Consider the following 20,529-nt stretch of genomic DNA (forward strand, 5'->3'; position numbering starts at 1 on the left):
TGCGAACACCGGGCCGCGGGCGTGTGGACGGGACTACACCGCCTACATCACCTGCGCAATTGTGACATAAGCATTCGACGAAGTTTCGAAATTGCACAGACATTTGTATCTCTGAAATAAGCGGTAACAGAGTAGAATTCAGTTTGCCAGTGAAGGCTACAGAGAGGGTAGAATGGAAAGTGGAGGAATGAAGGTATCAGGCTTATGCTGTTTGAAATACTGTTTTTGTCATTTTTATCACCAATAACGTTAACTATCATTAAGGTAATTTTTAAGTGAGTGAGAGGAATTCTTTGTCTCGTGTTAATAACATAGTCAATTTGTATTCATACATGTTTCTGGAATAGACATAATATACTGTGGCATTAGCTGAGAATTTCTCTGGTAGCTGTAGAGGCGATCATCGATAAATGTTGTTGAAAGTTTCATAACCATTCGTTTACTGCATCATTTTCTTAAATTCAGTCCCTCCTGCTTTAAGGTTCATCTTAATATCACATTTAGTGACCTATGATAGATAGAAAATCAATTCATGCTCAGTACTCTCGTATCTGACGCCATCATGTCATGGTAAGAGTAGAGACCAATTAAGCTTTGAACCTCCAGAAACAGTAAAATATTCATCACAATTTCTCAGGCTGAACATCTGCCGTACGCAAGCTTTAATATTATACGTATCCATGACTTGCTTGATTTTGTGAATGCACCCAAAATAGTTTTTTTTTATATATACCACAGAGGTAGCAGGGCTCTATCACTTTCTTCATACCATCGTCTTGCGATCACCAAACTGAAAGTAATCTTGGGATAGTTGCACACGTACATGTCGTAGAAAATGTATCTGTTTTCTGACGGTAAAGCTTGTCTTAGATCCTGCTTGAGTCAGTTGAAAGATCCGGAGTTTAATTTTTGAGTTGGGGAATAGTTTAATCATTCATATGGCATTTCAATGATGTCCTACTAAGCTTCCTATGAGTTTAATAACAATAATGGCTTCTTGTACCTAGTCGGCAGACAAAGAGTTAACAACATAACAGACGCCGATTAAACTCCATGGTTTCCCACTTGGTCTGTATTTCCCCACTAGAAGTACACAACTGTTGCTTTGCAATATGTACCCTGTGGCAAAGTATCGGGGCTGCTGCATGGATATCATGTAACAAGCACATATTCCCAAGCTGCCCTATACCATAGTTCCGGTCATTTTGGGTTTGATATCATAGAAATTATTCATTGAGTGCGCAAAATGCCTGACTGAAGAAAATAAAAACAATCTATTTTCAAAGACCGTCATATAGATAACTAGAGTTCGGCGATCCCATACCTTCGCCGACTGGTGTTAACTTGTACGAAAGTTTTGTTTGAAAGGTGTGTTATGGATTGCAAACTTAATGTATGTTGATGTTCACTTTTATCCTGATAAACACTAAAAACCCCAACCTGTACTAATGCTGGCTTCGTAGACGACATATCGGACGATCTGACAGAGAGAGACTGAGAATTGGTGTTAGCCAGTCGCTGGTCCAACAAATTTGTAAGGACCGTAAGTATTCTCTAAAACTCGTATTCCGTACAATTCCTGTTTATCTAAATTAGGTGGATCGTATGAATTTCGTAAATTTCGTATGTATAGTCCGTAAAACAAGTATGAATACTAAGGTATCACTGAATATGGCGACGAACGCATCGAGAGTGTCACAACAATACGATCTATAGCCCCAACACACGCTTGGCCTGTTCTGAGTTGAATTTAAAGCTTGTGAGAGAAACTGGACGGTCCGGTCTGCCCAGCCGGATGGTCTTGTCTGACCACACAGGGGCCTCCGCCAACTCCCAGTTGCAGTAGCACAGGAAAACCGCTAGGATCGCTTTCATCATGAAGAAGGCGATGTCTTGGCCAGGGCACTGGTGGTTGTTAAAGTCAAAGGTCTCCGTCCAACTAAATGACAAAAAAATAGTGTGTTTGTTACGTTACAAAAATTATTGTGTTTACGATACTGTGGAAGCCTGCGGTTGGCCGGAAAGTGAATTTTACATCTCTTGCCGCAATATTTGACCATTTAGTAGCACAAAGAAATGTAAAGTGAATTTGTGTGCGATTTAAATAGTATTGCTTCAAAATAACGACACACCTGATATCCACATAAACGAATTGGCAAAACGTTTGTCAAATCCTACTGTTATCTTACATATTTTTAGAGTACTTTTCAATTGGATACACCTTTACGCCAAAAATAATTACTCAAGCAACTGGATAAAATTTTGAAACAGTCATGACTGTTTCAAAATCTTATCCAGTTGCTTGAGTAATTATTTTTGGCGTATCTTATTACCTGGATGTCTAACCTTCATCAACGGATACACCTTTAGTCTGATCAGTTACCGTTTTGTAAGGAGAGTTTTCATCACTACATGTTTATAACGTTTACGGATAAGCAAATTATACAATGGCTGAAAGGCAGACGATCAGACCCGTTGCCTGTTCTTTAGGGGAGGGACCTCCAAATGAGCTGCACAGTAGAGTGCGCGGTGCATATCCCCTGATCTTTTGTTTACTTATTTTTGAAATAATCTTTTTCCCTGCAAAGCAAATTTTGCTCAGATTGGTCCTGTTTTCTGCTAGGGAGGACAGAAGAATGTGTATCTTAAAAATGAGTAGCCAAAATAGGTGACCTTTGGCATGCTTTGATCCCGGATTGACCCCTGAACCATTCTCTTCTAGTTGGACTGACATATTAGGATTTTAGGTTTAAAATATAGATACATTTGTTTTAAAGTGATTGCTTTTGATGGCTTAACCATGTTTTGCATTGGAAAGTCCCCTTGGTGAACCCATTCCTCTATATTTGTCTCTGAACGTTAGGCAGTCAGAAAACGTCACGATCTCCCACCCCCACATCTGCTTGGAAACTAGTACCTTCCACGAGGAAAGAGAAGATTCTTCTTCTGTCCTCCGCCCACTTCTTCATCAAGAAAGCGATCCCACCGGAAACGGACCGGATCCGGAAACACAGATCCGTCACGCTGCGCCCAGAAGCAACTTCCAAACACTCGCTCCCCCTTGCGGACCTGCGGATAACGCAAAGCATACACGTATATTGTACATGGTAACAACAGAGGTCAATCTTTGCGTCTATTTTCAATGGGCTCCACTTTCCTTCTCTTTTTTTAACCGTCAAAAATGATAAGCGTGTGGATACCATCCATAACATTGATCCAGTATGGCTGAAGCCGCTGAACAGTAATATAGTATACTTGCAAATGATTTGAAAGCTATTGCTAGGCAGTAGCTGTATATTATGTACAGTAAAAACCGCCAATAACATGGTGGCTAATCGCATAAGTCGGGTGTCTGCATAGCTAGAATTCTGATAACCCAAACCGTTTCCCCTTCACTCCATTATAGATAAAATTGCATAATTGCATAAGAAATTATGGCATAAATATTTTCATAAAATGATGTTACAGCACATGGCACACTGACCTGTAAATATATATATATATTCATGATAATTATGAACAGCGAAAATGAGCTGACAGGGGTTTGTGCAAAGGCATCAAATCACCCACATTCTTGAACTTGTCCCTGAATGGTGACAGAAAAAATGCGGTTTCTAGTGGAAATTACGTTGAAGGCCGCTTTGCGAGTGTTTCCTCCTGTTTGCGGCCAAATGGCATGCACTTCCAATACGTTTTGCTATAGAATCCTATACAAATATGCAGAGGAAAAGGGGGCCAAAATCTCACCTCTATGACTAAATGTCCATCAAAATTCGCCTTGACAGGACAGCCCACCTCCTAAAGTGTCCAAAAGCCCATTTCTGCCAATTTCCATACAGCATTTCAAACTTTAAATGTCCCCGAACAGACGAAAATATAACCTTTGACCTCCAGTCTCCAAGAATCAACCTGATCACACCACTTGGGACTACTTCCCCCAGCAGTCTCCAGAGACTTCAAAAACACATGTTTTGGGCCAAACCTACCACATACACGAAACTGACAAAAAGGCACCAAATCTTTCAAAGAAAAAAAAGTTTTAGTGTTGCAGTTGTATACCCGGTGCTATATTCCGCCGACACTGGGCACTCTTCACGCATGCGCTGATAGAAATCTCCTTAATTGGGTTAATGAAATATGGTAATTACATAAAATCAACGGTCAGATCGGTCATGCCATTAACAGGTTTCTACGGTACTAACCTCAATATTTTCTTTTTCTGGTGAAATGACAAAATCCTTTCTTGCCAGAGCCCAGAAAAAAAAGACTGGCGGGTGGAGTCGCAGTACCTCTAAGACAAAACTCTCCAGGGTCTTCATTTCGCCGAGACTTTCACCCGAGATGCCCTTGTTTTCCTCAAGTGCCTGAAGCGTTGGTTGAAGGATGTCGTTTTTCTCCGTGTCGCTAAGGGTGTGCAGCCGGGCGACCGAAGAGACCAGGGCGGCCGTCACGGCACCGCAGGCATTGAACAAGGTGGCGTAAAGGATAGTGAAGACGCCGTCTTCTACATCCAAGTCTTGGGTGCGACACAGTTGGGCTAAATCTCCATACTTCGGTGCTTCTTCGATGGCTTTTAAAAGCTGGGGGAGAGCTTGTGATGGAAGTCTATGTTGCCTTGCCATGGACAGCATCGGGATCTACGTCTTGACGTTCGTCAGGAGTCCGTTCAGCCAAGTGAGGCACAGGCGTCCGTCGACTTTCCTCCCAAACACGGCCTCGGTCAGCGCCTCACTGACAACATGGTAAACTCTGTCCTCAAAATCCGGAACCGCCTCGAGTCGGGACCATTCTTGGTAGTGCGACATGACTTGGTTAAGGATTAAAGTCGGAAGCTGACATTGCTCGTAGACGTCGACCAAGAGAGCCTTCTTTCGACGATGTTCCTCGTCGTTGGCGAACATAGACGGACAGTGTCCCCTCACCAAGTCTTTTTGTATGCCGACAGCTCCAATGTAAAATGGCTCCTTTTCATACAGCTCCGGATTGAAGACGTGTTGGATGGTGTCTTGGTTCAGTAATCCTACGGCAGGGACCCCGACGTTGGTACGGACGACAGCGGGGTTCTCTCCGTCGGGCTTCAGTGCGTGAGGCCCCGAGATGAAAGCGTTTATTAGACCCATTGTGTCGCTCCAGATACCTCCCATGTTTGATTTTTTTTGACAGGAAACAAACTTCGACGTGGGCACTCAAAGTGAGTTGTCTAACAGAATGATAAAAGCACCAATAAAGTCGTCTAACCTGTTTTTATGGCAGCATTGCGTCGCGTTACCATGTGCCGGGTATGAAGATGTCTACCCTCCCTTGTCGTCCAAGCTGCAGACATGCTGAGTCTCGCCAGAGGGCGCTTCGTGCAGTTTAAGTATCGCCTCAGCCAAGTCTCAGCAAGTCTTCAGCAAGGCATTGTATGGACTATGTAGGGAGTGCAAAGTCGTTAAAACCCAGAGCGGGAATTGGCAATAAAAGTTGCCATCGGACCAAGTTTACTGGTGTATCAGGAATTGATGTCGACTGAATTGGTCATTTTGTTGCCGCCAAACTGACCGTTGCCATGGCAACGGCCCCTTAGACCGGCATTATAGGACTATAGGACTTAGTGTGGACCCGAACATTGCTTCACCCCCTCTTTCCTTCATGCACATGAGCCGAACCTAAAATCACATAGAACGTAAGAATATACACTATTAATCCCTTTTATAAAATTAAAAAACCCGATAGAATAGTAAATTTGTCCAGATAATGAGATCACAAATGGCCCTCATATAGGCCTTGTCCTGGGTTTACCCTTATGCCAGGCTCTGAAGCGATACTCGGCAACCGTTTGGATGTTTGCAATAAGATTTGGTACACTTCTTCAACTTTTACCTGTTATATTGCATGGACGAAAGAAATCCAAGTTCAAGGTCGGGTTAACACCAAATACACATACTTTTTCGCGATTTCTAGCCACGTTCGCATTTAATGTCATCCTTGCAGTAGGATTTTGAGCGAATGTTGTATGACACACAAGGTAACATTAGGTGAAATATTATTATATCATGTCTACCTGTTTCTGGCCTTCAATGGCGCAGAACATCGTGAACGAAGGAATATCTGCGGGTGATTTTTACTGGGATTTGATGACTGAGTTTGCATAAGAACACTTTTTTCTTCGATAGAAAGTTGAAAAATCTTAAAATGACACTGCACATAAGACAACAAACATGAGAACGCCCAAGTTGAGAACAACTGCTGCTGTTCCACTGGAAGTGCATGGGGGCGCTTCAGATAAATTGATTCGGCGCTCCACCCCAGTAGTGATGGGTGACGCGGCTCTGATGTATCCAATCAACACCTCCGAGTCCAACTCCGCTGTTGAAATGATGAGAAAGAAAAATGTCTGTTTTAAGCATGTTCATGAATCCAACTGTGTACACGCAGGTCAAAGGTCAAGTTCTCTTTAAAAACATGTCGTACATAGCTGGAAATGGTCGAGGAAAGAACTGCTTACAAGTCAAATGTGAAGTTGTATCTCTTTGTAAAGTTTATCAACATGCTTGTTCTTGTACAATGTATATGACTGTATAATTTATGTATTGGAAGTACCGGTGTCCTGATGTATTTAAGTTTGACATTGTTAAATTGTATTTGTTAGATCACTTCAGCCTCAATCTAAAGAAGAAAATAGATAAGGGAAACCTTCCAAACCGACCCTGATATTTTCAGGATCGAATTGAAAGCACAGCACTAATTTTCCCAGGCCTAGTGATGCCGGGCGCGTTGCGTAATACCCTGCACATATACATGGCCACACCTAAAGCCCCCCCCCCTCCCCCTCTAACTTGACACCACGCTAAACGAATTTCATCGATAAAAAAACAAATCTTTTGACGCTTTGTTTTATTTTTGTAAAATTCAATCTAGGACGCAGCGTGGTCGCCAGTGAGAGGGGGGGGGGGGCTAAGATCCATCTTCAAGTCTATGACTAACCTGGTATGTGGTGGCTGAGTTTGTTGTCTGATATCATGCCGTAGCCTCTTCCACCGTTCGCAAGGTGGGATGGTAAAATAACCTAAAACAAAAAGAAACCTCTTAAGTTCAGCTTGATTCAATGAGGAAAGGAAAGTTTCTGTAACACAGAAGAGGAAACTTTACCTGCCCGATATTTGACAAACTCATTAAACTACATTCGTCTTGCTCCTTAAAAATGGTATTGTCCCCTGCTGAAACCGTAATAAAATGTCATTTTCTTTAAACTCTTTTGATCGAAGCTGCTTGGAAAATATTTTTATGGCATATATGCTTAAAAGGATTATACATAATGTACTCTCTGTCTCTGAAATATAGATATGAAAATTAAAAAGTACTGTGATAACTTATTCGCAATTTCAAATGACGCAAATTCGATTAAAATGCTTTAAAACGCTGCTATTTGGGATATCCAGCGGAATACCGCATCACCGTTGCCGCGGACTTATACAAAAATGGCTTCGATGGTAAACGAACTTCACTACACCCCAAAATACTACAACTCAAGGGTTTTTCAGGAGATTCAAAAAATCTATGCACAGCTATAACGATCACCAGGCAATAGGCAGCAGAAATCAGGATGACGACCGCGCACTTTCGGCAAATTACTGACTGCGCCCTGACCCCAACTCTGGTCGGATTCGAACTCCGACCCGGAACGTCAAACTAAAAGTGTATTCATGGTTCCAACTGTGCCTGAGCAGTGTGATGCGTTGTGGATAATTTGTCAAAGTTAACCCTCAAACACCCGAACTCCCATATTATGAAAAGTCACCAGGTTTAGTGGCTTTCGCGTTAGCCGTTCATTAGTTATGCAACACGAAATTTGGCGTGGGCTTCAAAAATCCCCTCCCGGTCTAAATAGGAATAGTTCAAGACGTGGTCCTTCTGATCTTTTTGCATAAATTGTGATAATGAACAATAATTATTCATACCTAAACATGCCAAAACTTTCCTTTTACATTGATGAAGCAATGTACGGATAACTACCAGCGAAAAAAAAGAAAGGGGAGATTTTACTGACGAAAACATTTTGGGTCATTTTTGACCCCGTTCAGTCATTTAAGTCGCAAAAATTGGGTCAGGTGTTTGAGGGTTAAGGAATGAAGAAAGCAAATCTGACCATGCATTAAATTAAAGCATGGTCTATCTAGCGACTGTTTCTTTACAAGATAGTGGCCTTCACATTTCACATCGTACATGCACAGTTGGGACCATGAACTATCTTATCAATATTCACCTTGTAGACAGCGTCTCTCTGCACGGGTGTAAACTCGGGAACATCACAGTCGGTACAGCGGGACTCCAGAGACACCACCCTCCTACCCCTGGGTCTGGTCAGGTCGTACTGAACCAGTATTCCTGCGGTTTGTGGTAGATATTTTGTCATCATATTTTTGTCATTAAATATGTTATTCGTCACAAAAGCAATCTTCGTCTGTAGTACCACGAGCCATCTATTTTTTTTCTTAAATCAGATAAACAGGTGCTATTTTAGTGCCTGACAAAAAGACAGCGTTTTCAACATTAATTCAGCTTTCATTGATAACTTTTCTATTCGGTATCTCATTACCTGGATTTAAAAACAGAACAGATGAACAATTGCAATATCAGAAAGGACATCATTGTAATTCCAATTAACGCTACAAGAAATATTTTTGATTTTCTATAAATTATCATTTATTACTCTCTCACACTTTCTGTACAATGTATTGTGAATGTTAATAAAGTTTGTTAAAAAATCTCTGGAAAAATTAACTGGATGTCTAACCTTCATAGTTGAAACAGGTTATCTTCTTAGTGTAGCCTATCATACTAAGATTTTGGCACATTTTTGCGTACCGAAAAACTCAACATCTACAACTGAATGATGGATTCGGAATTTACCTCCTTACGTTTCGAGTAACATCCATCGCTCTCCTACAGAGCGCGTGACTAGAATGAACGGGCATAACATACAATATTTTGATTATATCCCATGTATTGTATGTGTATTATTGATTTGTTCTGCCAGTTCTTTCCGAGTGACGCTGAAAAAGAGTGATGGACGTCCAGGAGCAATCTTCGTATGTTATCTAGCTGTAGAGATTGAATTGTCTGTAAAATAGTGTTTCTTCCCTTCATCAACGTCTAATAAAATGTAGGAACACTAACGTATCAGATAAATGTAGCTTTGAACGGCAGTACTAAGTGTACGATATGACTGATTGAGTTAATGATACAATCGGTGTAAAATAACTAGCCTTTGCTTTGGACAATAGTCAACTTTCAAGATGTTAAAAATCACCTGACACTTGCAAGAATTCCCCCGAGGACCACATCGACCCGGAGTGTTCGAACACTTCATACAGGTGTTCACCCCTCAGTTCCACGATGTCGAAGGTGTTTCCGAACGGCAGGGTGAACAGCACCGACTCTATATCAATCAGCCCTTTCAAAAACAATATAGGAATAGACAATCGTACAGCAAAGGGTTCAATTTTCAGGGGACCGATTAATTCTACACTATGTTGAAATGCAAGTAGAAAATAAGCTGGATTGTAAATTAGCCACTAAAAGAGTTTTTAACGATAATCGAACTGTTAGTAGCCACATATCATCTTTATTATGCATGAGTAGCAAACACATACATGTACGTGCTCGCATACAAACACATTATACACTCATACACGTGCACATACAAACAGACACTGATATATATACACTCACACACAGACGCACACACACACACACACACACACACAAACACACACACGCACATACAAACGTGCCTTAACACCAATAGACGTATACGTGTAAATGATTGTGTCATAAATTTCACTTTCATACAAAATGACACTTCTTTCATTTTGATAAATGCGTGATTTATTCGCATCTATCATAGCCATATGCATTCTTAACATGAAAGTATAATCTAACCCGTAATAAAGTACATAACACTCTTACTGCTTGTCTTAAATCGCCGTCTAAACGTTACAAGATATCTGAATGTACTCGTTATCGAATTTTACATTCATTTGACATGTAGATCTATTTTGAGCTTTCCCAATTTTTTTACACCAGGTACAGTAGCCGACCCTCGGCGGGCATTGGGGTGAAGATTTGAATAATAGATAGCATTAGACTTTATAACTACATAACTCACCCATCCTCATTGATGCCCGGATACTGTCGCTATTGTATGCCGCCATGGAAACGTCGTTCCAGTAGGTTCCGTCTGGGTACTTGATGTTTTGGTGCACCATGGCATCCGTGATCAGATTACCCATGTTGCACTCCATCTAGCAGGATCAAATGGGGAAATATTCAGGTCATGATTAGCATAAATGCATTTTATTATGTTCATCATCACCTTCATCACCTTAAGTCACACTTGTGCGTATATACAACCCCGCATAAGTTGCGTATTAACATGTTTTTTTGTTTAGGTTAAGTTTGCAGCCGAATAAGTAATTTCTTTGGTTTAATAGCTAGACTGCTCTATGGTGGGTCAAAGTAGAAAACAACTTTCTCCCCGCAAAATTTACTTTAACCAAAAAAATTGTTACTGCGGAACTCACGCGCACTTGAATATACGCACAAGTGTGACAGGGCCCTTACGTACCTACATGCGTAAAACGATAAAAATCTATTCAATACAGCTTGAGTCATCCTCTTGCAAAAATTTCAACAAGAAGGCCCACTGCAGTTTTAAACAAAGCCGCTAGAGAGCAAAAATGTACACCACTTACTATCCTGTCCAAGAGTTAGCCAACACTGGTGCACCCGTATACGTACCGAAACAGAACACGAGATATCAATCCGAAAAGCTAACTGACAAAGGTAACGCTTGCATGTGTCGTCAATCTATTTTAGCGAATTTTCCTATTGTAGAGACAACCAATGGCAGTGTCTTATTTGGTAATTCAATTTAAAAGTACGGGTAAAGAACCCCGGTTCTTTTCGACCGGCTAGGACAACAGCCATGAACGGGTAGTAAAGAAAACCGCAGAGAGAGAACATCCGGGATTCGAACCCTCAGCCTTCATACAATGTCAAAGCTGATACATTTCTCTCAAATTCAATAAAATTTCAACATCACTGTCGTGCCATTCTAATCTTACTCGTCTTTCAACGAGGTTTTTTAACTACTTTAAACAGAAACCACAAAAGACTAATGTTAATCTGAATTCATTAAGCGAAGAGTGTATATCTCACCACAGTGCAGGTTTCGTAAATTCCTTGCAGAAAAACGTTGGTTCTGCCGATCACTTCCTTGGTATGGTTTAATTTTTCCTTAAGATCTGTCACCACCTCCAGAACGTCGGGATCTTCGTCGTTATAAGAAGGAAAAGATGTGGTTTGCATATGAAATATAATCTGAAATTTTATGGATTCTTTACCTATGTTGCGACATGTACTACTTATGCAACAGGGGCATCGTATCCACCCGCGAATCAACTCTTCATCTGTCTTAACGAGAATAAAGACTTGTTTGATCAACAACAAGCAGCAAAAGCCGGTAAGATTGCTTTGTGCAATCACGTTAAATATATAAAGTACAACATACATTTCTACATTATTCAAATAAGTATCATTGCAAAATACACTTTTATTGACGAAATTTATCATAGTCATGAAAAACAATATGTTCATCTCACTTATATTAGAATTTGGGAAACTAAGGGGGCTTATAGTTTCAACTGCGCATGAACAGCGAAATGAATTGTGGGTACTGGAGTTGAAGGCCCCTGAGATGTGAGCACAGCATAATTATATAGACATTTACCAAGCATTGTGTAGACAAGGAATTGTTCACAAGTTACCTAGTGCATTAAAATCCATGCATCTTTTTGATATCTATTTTATAATATGATAGATATCCATGTCACGGTAATGTTTCTCACCTTTAGGCACGGTTTTGTCTAGGAGAATGGGGTTACCGCTCCACCTCAGCAGGTCCCCGTCGCTGTCAAACGTCAGGCGGAGGTGCCCGAGGTATTTGCCGTAGGCGTAGGCCTGCACCACCGGCACCTGCCGGCCAGCGTCCACCTCGGAGTCGACAAGCAGTGGGTAGGGGCCTAAGGGGACTTCTGACAATGGCGGTGCGCCTTGTATTGGCAACATACAGCGAGACAGAAAGTTCATATTTGTCAGTAAAGGAGATGATTTCATCGCTTACATACTTGCTTACTTAGTTCGAGCTCCCGCTCGAACCAATCCTGAAAGCTCTCTCCACAGCACTTTGTCCTCCATGGCCCTTCGTAGTTCCTTTAGTATCTTGTAAGTTTGTGTCACTACGTAGATTGTCTAAGTAGGTGACCCTGGGTCTACCCCTACTTCTTTTTCCTTTAGTAGTAGGCTCCCAGAGAACAAGATAGTGTGCAGGGATTTCGGGATGTCTAATACAGTGACCAGCCAGTTTCATTCTGCGCTGTTGAACTTTCTTCACGTGATAATAAAAATTGCAAACGTGGCAGTTCCTATTGTATTTCTCACGTATAACTACACATCACTTAGTGGTGACGTTTCCGTAGGGACAAATTTTGCTCAAAGACGTCACGAAAGACTATTGCTTTATTTTGTAATACAATTTATTTACCGGTATATAGAAAAGTGTTGGTGTGGCCTCCAACAACAACGTCCACTCCCGATACCCTCCGCGCCACATCCTGGTCCTTTGAGTACCCAGCATGCCCCAGTGCGATGATCTTGTTGACCCCTTGACCTAGGAGTTTCGTCACTTCCGCTTGCACCGACTCCACCTCGTCCATGAAAACCACGTTACCTTAAAGAATTATAAACGTTCCGGAATTTAGACATTAATAATCGTAAAATAAATAGAATGATAGGATATCGTTTTAGAATGGACAAAGTGATCGATTGAACCTGCCCTGAGGTGAATATGGTCTCATAAGGCATGGTCGGCTTTAATAACCACCTACTACACCAGTGATTGAAGTGATATAGACATTATCATATATCAAGCTGACATAAGAGTGAGCAAAGTCATGTAAGTCTTTTAGTCTTATACATATTTAATTATCTATTACTTTTTATCATGTTAATTCATTAATGCGAATATATATCTGTTTATCCATCGGAATGTTCCTAGGGGAAAAAAGTGACTTATAGAAATCTTGCATAGCGTTCTGAATATGCAATATCAATGACTAGTGGATATGGCAAAGTTGAGCCTTCTTGGTGGTCTAAGTCAACTAAGTATATTATAATGTTCAGTGCTCACCTGTGGGCGATATAGCCGGTGTGTTTGCGAGGATGTACCCGACTATACCGACCTTCTCCCCGCCTATGTCCAGCACCACGGACGGTAGGGTCAGACCCCGGAGGTCCGGTGTTCAGGAATTATCGGTCCCCCCGGGAAAATCGGTCCCCCTCCTGCCATTGGTCCACATTTGAGACTGGTGGGCGTGGCCTAAAAGTACGAAGGCCCACAACAACATAGGATGTAACATAACAATTCTACACTGCCGACATTGTCGACAAATAATGTCCCCTCATAGTAAAGTTGAAACAGTCGTCCTCTGGTCTACTTCGGACCCTAATTTTCAACTTAAAGACGATTCTATGAAAATTGATATGAACTTTTCAAAGGGTTTTGGCCATTGTGCTATTTCATCTGAAGGGGACACATTTTCCCGCCCAGGGTAGCCAGGATTTTGAGTCCCCTAATTTGAAAGTCAACAACGTCTCTTCTGATGCACTTGGAAACCTGTTTTTCAACTTAAAGACGCTTCTCTGAAGACCTAATACAACTATAAACGTTTCAAAAGTTAAAAGTCTCAGTATTTGGCCATTGAGGGGATTTCAGGCCGTAAAGGGGACACATTTTCCCGGGCCGGGGTAAAACCGGGATTTTCGGTCCCCTCATAGGAAAGTCAACAACGTCTCTTCTGATGCACTTGATAACCTGTTTTTCAACTTGAAGACGCTTCTCTGAAGACATAACACAACTATAAACATTTCAAAAGCAAAAAGTCTCAGCATTTTCCCGGGCCGGGGTAAAACCGGGATTTTCGGTCCCCTCAGAGGAAAGTCAACAACGTATCTTCTGATGCACTTGGAAACCTGTTTTTCAAGTTGAAGACGCTTCTCTGAAGACCTAACACAACTATAAACGTTTCAAAAACAAAAAGTCTCAGCATTTGGCCATTGAGGAGATTTCAGGTAAAGGGGACACATTTTCCCGGGCCGGGGTTAAGCCGGGATTTTCGGTCCCCTCATAGGAAAGTCAACATTTTGTCTTATCTTGACCCTAGGCGCTTGTTTTTCAACTTGAAGACGCTTCTCTGAAGACCTGACACAACTATAAACGTTTCAAAAACAAAAAGTCTCAGTATTTGGCCATTGAGGGGATTTCAGGTAAAGGGGACACATTTTCCCGGGCCGGGGTAAAACCGGGATTTTCGGTCCCCTCATAGGAAAGTCACCATTTTGTCTTATCTTGAACCTAGACGCTTGTTTTTCAACTTGAAGACGCTTCTCTGAAGACCTGACACAACTATAAACGTTTCAAAAGATAAAAGTCTCAGTATTTGGCCATTGAGGGGATTTCAGGTAAAGGGGACACATTTTCCCGGGCCGGGGTTAAGCCGGGATTTTCGGTCCCCTCATAAGAAAGTCACCATTTTGTCTTATCTTGAACTTAGGCGCTTGTTTTTCAACTTGAAGGCGCTTCTCTGAAGACATAACACAACTATAAACGTTTCAAAAGCAAAAAGTCTCAGCATTTGGCCATTGAGGAGATTTCAGGTAAAGGGGACACATTTTCCCGGGCCGGGGTAAAACCGGGATTTTCGGTCCCCTCATAGGAAAGTAAAAAACGCTTCTTATGATGGACTTGGAAATTGTTTTTCAACTTGAAGACGCTTCCCTGAACACTTAACACAACTATAAACGATTCAAAAGCAAGCTGTCTCAATATTTGGCCATTAAGGGGATTTCAGGGGAAGGGGACACATTTTCCCGGGTAGATCTAGCCGGGATTTTCGGTCCCCTCATACAATGTAGCAAAGTCAAAAACGCTTCTTATGATGGACTTGGAAATTGTTTCTCAACTTGAAGACGCTTCTCTGAAGAATTAGCACAACTATAAACGTTTGAAAAGCAAAAAAATCTCAGGATTTGGCAATTGCGGGATTTCAGGGGAAGGGGACACATTTTCCCGGGGTAGATCTTGCCGGGATTTTCGGTCCCCTCATAGCAAAGTCAACAACGCTTCTTATGATGGACTTGGAAATTGTTTGTCAACTTAAGGAGAAGCGTCTTTAAGTATAAAAACAGGTTTCCAAATGGATCAGGAGAAGCGTTGTTGACTTTCCTATGAGGGGACCGAAAATCCCGGGTACCCCGGGAAAATGTGTCCCCTTCCCTTGAAATCCCCTCAATGGCCAAATCCTAAGACATTTTGCTTTTGAAACGTTTATAGTTGTGTTTAGTCTTCGGGGAAGCGTCTTCAAGTTGAAAAACAATTTCCATGTCCATCATAAGAAGCGTTGTTGACTTTCCTATGAGGGGACCGAAAATCCCAGCAAGATCTACCCCGGGAAAATGTGTCCCCTTCCCCTGAAATCCCGCAATTGCCAAATCCTGAGATTTTTTTTGCTTTTGAAACGATTATAGTTGTGCTTATTCTTCAGAGAAGCGTCCCTTAAGTTGACAAACAATTTCCAAGTCCATCATAAGAAGCGTTGTTGACTTTGCTATGAGGGGACCGAAAATCCCGGCTAGATCTACCCCGGGAAAATGTGTCCCCTTCCCCTGAAATCCCTCAATGGCCAAATCCTGAGATTTTTTTTGCTTTTGAAACGTTTAAATTTATAGTTGTGCTAATTCTTCAGAGAAGCGTCCCTTAAGTTGACAAACAATTTCCAAGTCCATCGTTGTTGACTTTGCTATGAGGGGACCGAAAACCCTGGCTAGATCTACCCCGGGAAAATGTGTCCCCTTCCCCTGAAATCCCTCAATGGCCAAATCCTGAGATTTTTTTGCTTTTGAAACCTTTATAGTTGTGTTAAATCTTCCGATAAGCGCCTTGAAGTTGATAAAGAAGCTTCCAAGTTCATCAGAAGAAGCGTTATTGACTTTTCTAGGAGGGGACCGAAAATCCCGGCTAGATCTACCCCGGGAAAATGAGTCCCTTTCCCCTGAATTCCCTCAATGGACAAATGCAGAGACTGTTGTTCGACGTCCCTGAAACGTTTATATTTTTGTGTTATGAGCATCAACTCAAGTTAAAGTAATTTAAGAATAAAGTATTTTTCCAAATGCATCACTACTAGGAGAAGAGTTGTTGACTTTCCTATGAGGGGACCGGAAATCCTGGCTACCCCGGGAAAATGTGTCCCTGCAATGGCCAAAAACTGATACTTTTTGTTGATGAAACGTTCATATTTGTGTTTGCGGACAATGTCCGTCCCACCTTCTTACAATTCATACATTTGGCATTAAGTATTCAATTCAAAGACAGTGTTTGTGGATGATATCTATGTCTTTGGCCCTGTGGGCCTTCGTACTTTTTAGGCCACGCCCACCATGGATTGGGGACCGATTTTCCTGGGGGACCGATAATTCCTGAACACCGGCTCTCCCGAAGTGTCGATGTTACAGGCCAACACCGGGAAACTCACGTTTCTCAGGAACAATACTAGACCAGCAACTCCGTTGTCAAAGTCGTGGTTTCCTGGCGCCTTTGTAAACGTGTTAGTAACTTAAAACACAATTAACTTAAAATAAGTATTTGCTAGCCAACAAGGACATGTTCGCGTTTTAACTAGTGCTATTTATAGCGGGTGAATATTGTGATTAGGTGACATAATTTGTAGGGGTGAACTTTACGTATTGTTATTAAGTCCTGCGCATGCATGTATTTATCTCAGAAACACAAGATCCTACTGAAGCATCGACTAGTAATTTACGACGGTACTGCAGCCTAGAACGGACGGAAGGTATGCAGGGTTTGCCTAACTATATGTATTTGACGGAATGATGTGTGTTCACCGTCTGCATGTGTTCATCAATTATGTAGATTGGGTCCTGATTTGCATCATTTACCTTTCGTTATGCTGGCCTTCATCGAAGTACAGAATTACGAGCATCCATACATCCCTAGTTACATATAACTTAGCTTGTTTCAACGTCTGCAACTGAAATGCCTTGCAGTTCTAAACGAAGCGGTTAGAAGGCCCAACCTTATTTCACTTCTTCCTTAGAACAATAGCTATTTATCACCTAAACACCGTGAACGCAACATATCACAAAACACGAGATAGAATAACGCAATGTCTGCTGCACTGCAAGGGAAGGGCAAAGTGTAATCATTTCTTCGGTAAGGCAAGCCCGCGTACCTAATTTCATATCAATCATGGCAATCATACATAGCTTCTCAAGCAACTAAACCACCAGCAAATTTGCAAACACCGCTACAAACGTTACCTAAAACATAAACTGATGTCCGAAGGTAAAACTAAAAAGGATCACTTACCATGGCGTTGTACTGAAGTATGTTCATAAACCGCGAGGAGGCGAGACCGTCGAACTCCGTGAACCATGGCGTTCCCTGGAACCGGTCCCCTCCGTCAAGCAGCACAACGTTGTCATCGTTACGACGCATTTCCCTGATCTGTAATACCCGTACCGTAGGTATGGGTAGAGTGAAATGTATTGTTTTTGTTCAAGGTCTTCTCGATCTCCTGCCAAATCATAGGCGGTAGGCCATCGAGTTTTTGTTGAAATAGGTATTACTGTGACGTATATATATAAACTCCGATGATCCGCTAAGAAACAAACAAACGGAAAGGTTTCGGTGAATCGTAGACTAAGTGACTGTGTAATCGATCCACTGAACGATTCCCGACAATCGTACACTAACTGTAACAACCACAACGCCCGATCCGCCGTCTATTCGACAGAATAACACGAACGGACGCCGAAGTCACCCGAAGATTGCCGAGAGCCGAACAGCGATTGCCGAACGCTTTGGGTAGTGTTAAAGGGGCATATTGTGACATGAACATAAAACAAAATTCCTTGTTTTTGATTATTCTTCTACATCATTAGTTGAATCTACCTTATTACACTGCACAGCAATATTCATCACGTACGGATGCGACTTTGTAGTGTCGTGCGAACGTCTTGAAAAAAATTATATACGCAATCCCCACCGCCGCTTGAATTGGCCGCCATCTTGTCCAACATTCCTTCGAACCACCGAACACGCGAACGAACGCTTTCTTCGTTCTTGGCGAAGGCAGTTATGGTTTAATCTTTTGCCGGATTGCTGTTACTTAACTCTAACCAAGAGCATAGGTCAACTAGCGTTATATATTAACCATAAAATGACTTGTATTAACCTGACGCTGACACTATTCAAACATATATGTGCCTTGAAATGAGCATCCCTGATAACCGTGGACTAGAGCTAAAATGTACCATAAATCCTTTTTTTAAAGCATAATTAAACTGTGGACATTTCCCATCTAGAAACGTTACAAGGCGTCGGGCGCAGATCCCGATAAGATTGTTTGCCGTCCCCGGTGATAGCGATTACAGGTAGAACGGCGTGGTCACATTCGTCACAGATCTTTGGAAGATTTTGATGAGTCGCAAGATTTTGAATCAGGCTGTCGCAGAACAAACCACAGACAGACTATAGCTAGAGCAAGATAGAAATGTCGGTAGAATTTTGATACGACACATGAACGACCGTTCCAAGAATACCCTCACCTTCAATCGTAAGACGATCGTATACGACGTATGTGACTGGGCCCTATAATACAACAGGCCTGAATTGACCTCGTCTGCCTACCTTGGTTGCCATCCTCGCCATCCCACCGTAATACTCTCCGGCCTCGGCTTCGGCAGCATTACAGCTCCCTCCCGTAGGGTCGATCTCCTCGATCCGGGAGTGCACGTCGTTGGTGTGCAGCACTGTCAGCTCAAACCCCCGGGCCGACAGAAGGACTGAGAAAAAGCACATGGACAGAAACATCCTATTTGCATGTAGAGGTATAGCGTGCAAGTTGACTTAACACGCTAACAGCTATGAGAATGACGAAAGCAAAGCCCTGTTTATTTATTCCCATTGTTGATATACCCTAGCCGGGCCCCGAGGTCACGAATTTATCTTGGTGGACTGCCAGGTGTATGTGTGTGTGTGTGGGGGGGGGGGGGGGTACCTACCGGTACTCGCACGATTACTTCACGGTGTCTATTTCTTACCAGGTCCCGCGTTCAATTTAAGTCCGAGCAAAAATGATCCGGGTCCCAGTCGGCCCCCACAATAGCCCGGCAGTCGCCCCCAAAATGCCCGTGGCTTTAGAAAGTTCCCTTCTGTCATCATGCGAAGTTCGAGCTGTCTACGACACTTCTTTCTTAAGTATTAGATCATTAAAGTTACCGTCTCTGAAGGCTGATTTTGCACCACCACATTTCAATGTACACAATATCTGTCTACATATACATATACATATATGTATCTGTATCTCAGTATAGCCAGTATAACCAATGTATCAACCACTGTATGGTTGTATCATTTTGAACAGGTTTAAGTTCGTTAATGCAGGCTAAATGAACACATATTGGAATGGGGACGATAGGCCTAGGTGCGTTCATGCGATGGGGGTAGATTTCCGTCCATTTCTGGCTGTAACCATATATAAACCACCTGATTGTTTAAATGATGACGTCACTATGGCTTCTTTCTCCGATGTTTTAAAGTGAGAACGACACCTCTGCACTTCAACTGGAAGCCGATAAATTTTAACTTTGGCCACAGCTGGTTAAGACTAGATCCAGCAATGTAGAATTCCGGTTCACACGTGGCCGTTGCCAAGATGCATTTTGCATGCGGGAAGTACGAAGGTCTTTGGCTATGATGAAGGCCCTTGTGGTGCTTGGTGGTGACGGTGTGTGTGTGTGGTATAGATGTGAACTTGTCGAGAGAAGGATTCGATGTACAGTTAGGTGTCGGGAACGATGAAGTATTGGGAATTGGGGCGTATCCTGTCATCAGTGCAACTTTATATTTGACTGCAGCTGGAATTCAAACACATTTGGTAGGAAAAAACGTCACTGACTAGCCTGAGTACCTGAGCCTCCTTAGTGACCGCTGGCTCAAAAAAAAAATCGCTTGCTCCGTGGTTAGCAAGCGAATTTTTTTTGAGCCAGCGGTCACTACCGAGGCTGGTACTCAGGCTAGTCAGTGACGTCATCAGAAGCTTTTTTACACCAAAAAGGCTTCTCCTTCAAGCAGAAATACAACGCAATGTGTCCCAGAGGTATAGCAGTACAAAAAAGACGCATGCTTTAAATGTGTCAATATCATAAGATCTCATGACTCTCATAAGAGTCTCATAACGGAGCGGCCGGTTGTGTCGGCGTCTGCAAGCTAGTCGTCATGATCAGAGACCCCGTGAATATAATGGAACAGACCAATGAACGCGCTCCCCAAACCAGGTCAAAACATGCTTATACAGACCCTCATTTTACTCTCTACTAATACAGTAGGTTACAAATAAACTGTAC

The 20,529-nt window shown here is 42.2% G+C and overlaps 2 protein-coding genes across 2 annotated transcripts; both read right to left on the bottom strand.

The window, feature by feature from the left end:
* Positions 1 to 1,044: 1,044 nt before the first annotated feature.
* Positions 1,045 to 19,074, bottom strand: LOC136424030 (snake venom 5'-nucleotidase-like). The gene is made up of 14 exons (XM_066412432.1): positions 18,812 to 19,074; positions 17,489 to 17,626; positions 16,539 to 16,694; positions 13,232 to 13,343; positions 12,587 to 12,772; positions 11,892 to 12,095; positions 11,203 to 11,315; positions 10,151 to 10,286; positions 9,293 to 9,436; positions 8,246 to 8,367; positions 6,967 to 7,048; positions 4,203 to 6,348; positions 2,918 to 3,069; positions 1,045 to 1,939 (listed from the first exon to the last, which is right to left on the bottom strand). The coding sequence occupies exons 1-12, from the start codon at positions 18,992 to 18,994 to the stop codon at positions 6,170 to 6,172; spliced, it is 1,755 nt and encodes a 584-aa protein (XP_066268529.1). The 5' UTR covers positions 18,995 to 19,074; the 3' UTR covers positions 1,045 to 1,939; positions 2,918 to 3,069; positions 4,203 to 6,169.
* LOC136424029 (uncharacterized) lies at positions 1,711 to 4,631 on the bottom strand. Its single transcript, XM_066412431.1, has 3 exons — positions 4,290 to 4,631; positions 2,918 to 3,069; positions 1,711 to 1,939 (listed from the first exon to the last, which is right to left on the bottom strand). The coding sequence occupies exons 1-3, from the start codon at positions 4,629 to 4,631 to the stop codon at positions 1,711 to 1,713; spliced, it is 723 nt and encodes a 240-aa protein (XP_066268528.1).
* Positions 19,075 to 20,529: the final 1,455 nt, after the last annotated feature.

Source organism: Branchiostoma lanceolatum, chromosome 18, assembly GCF_035083965.1.
Source record: "Branchiostoma lanceolatum isolate klBraLanc5 chromosome 18, klBraLanc5.hap2, whole genome shotgun sequence".
Classification (NCBI taxonomy): domain Eukaryota; kingdom Metazoa; phylum Chordata; class Leptocardii; order Amphioxiformes; family Branchiostomatidae; genus Branchiostoma; species Branchiostoma lanceolatum.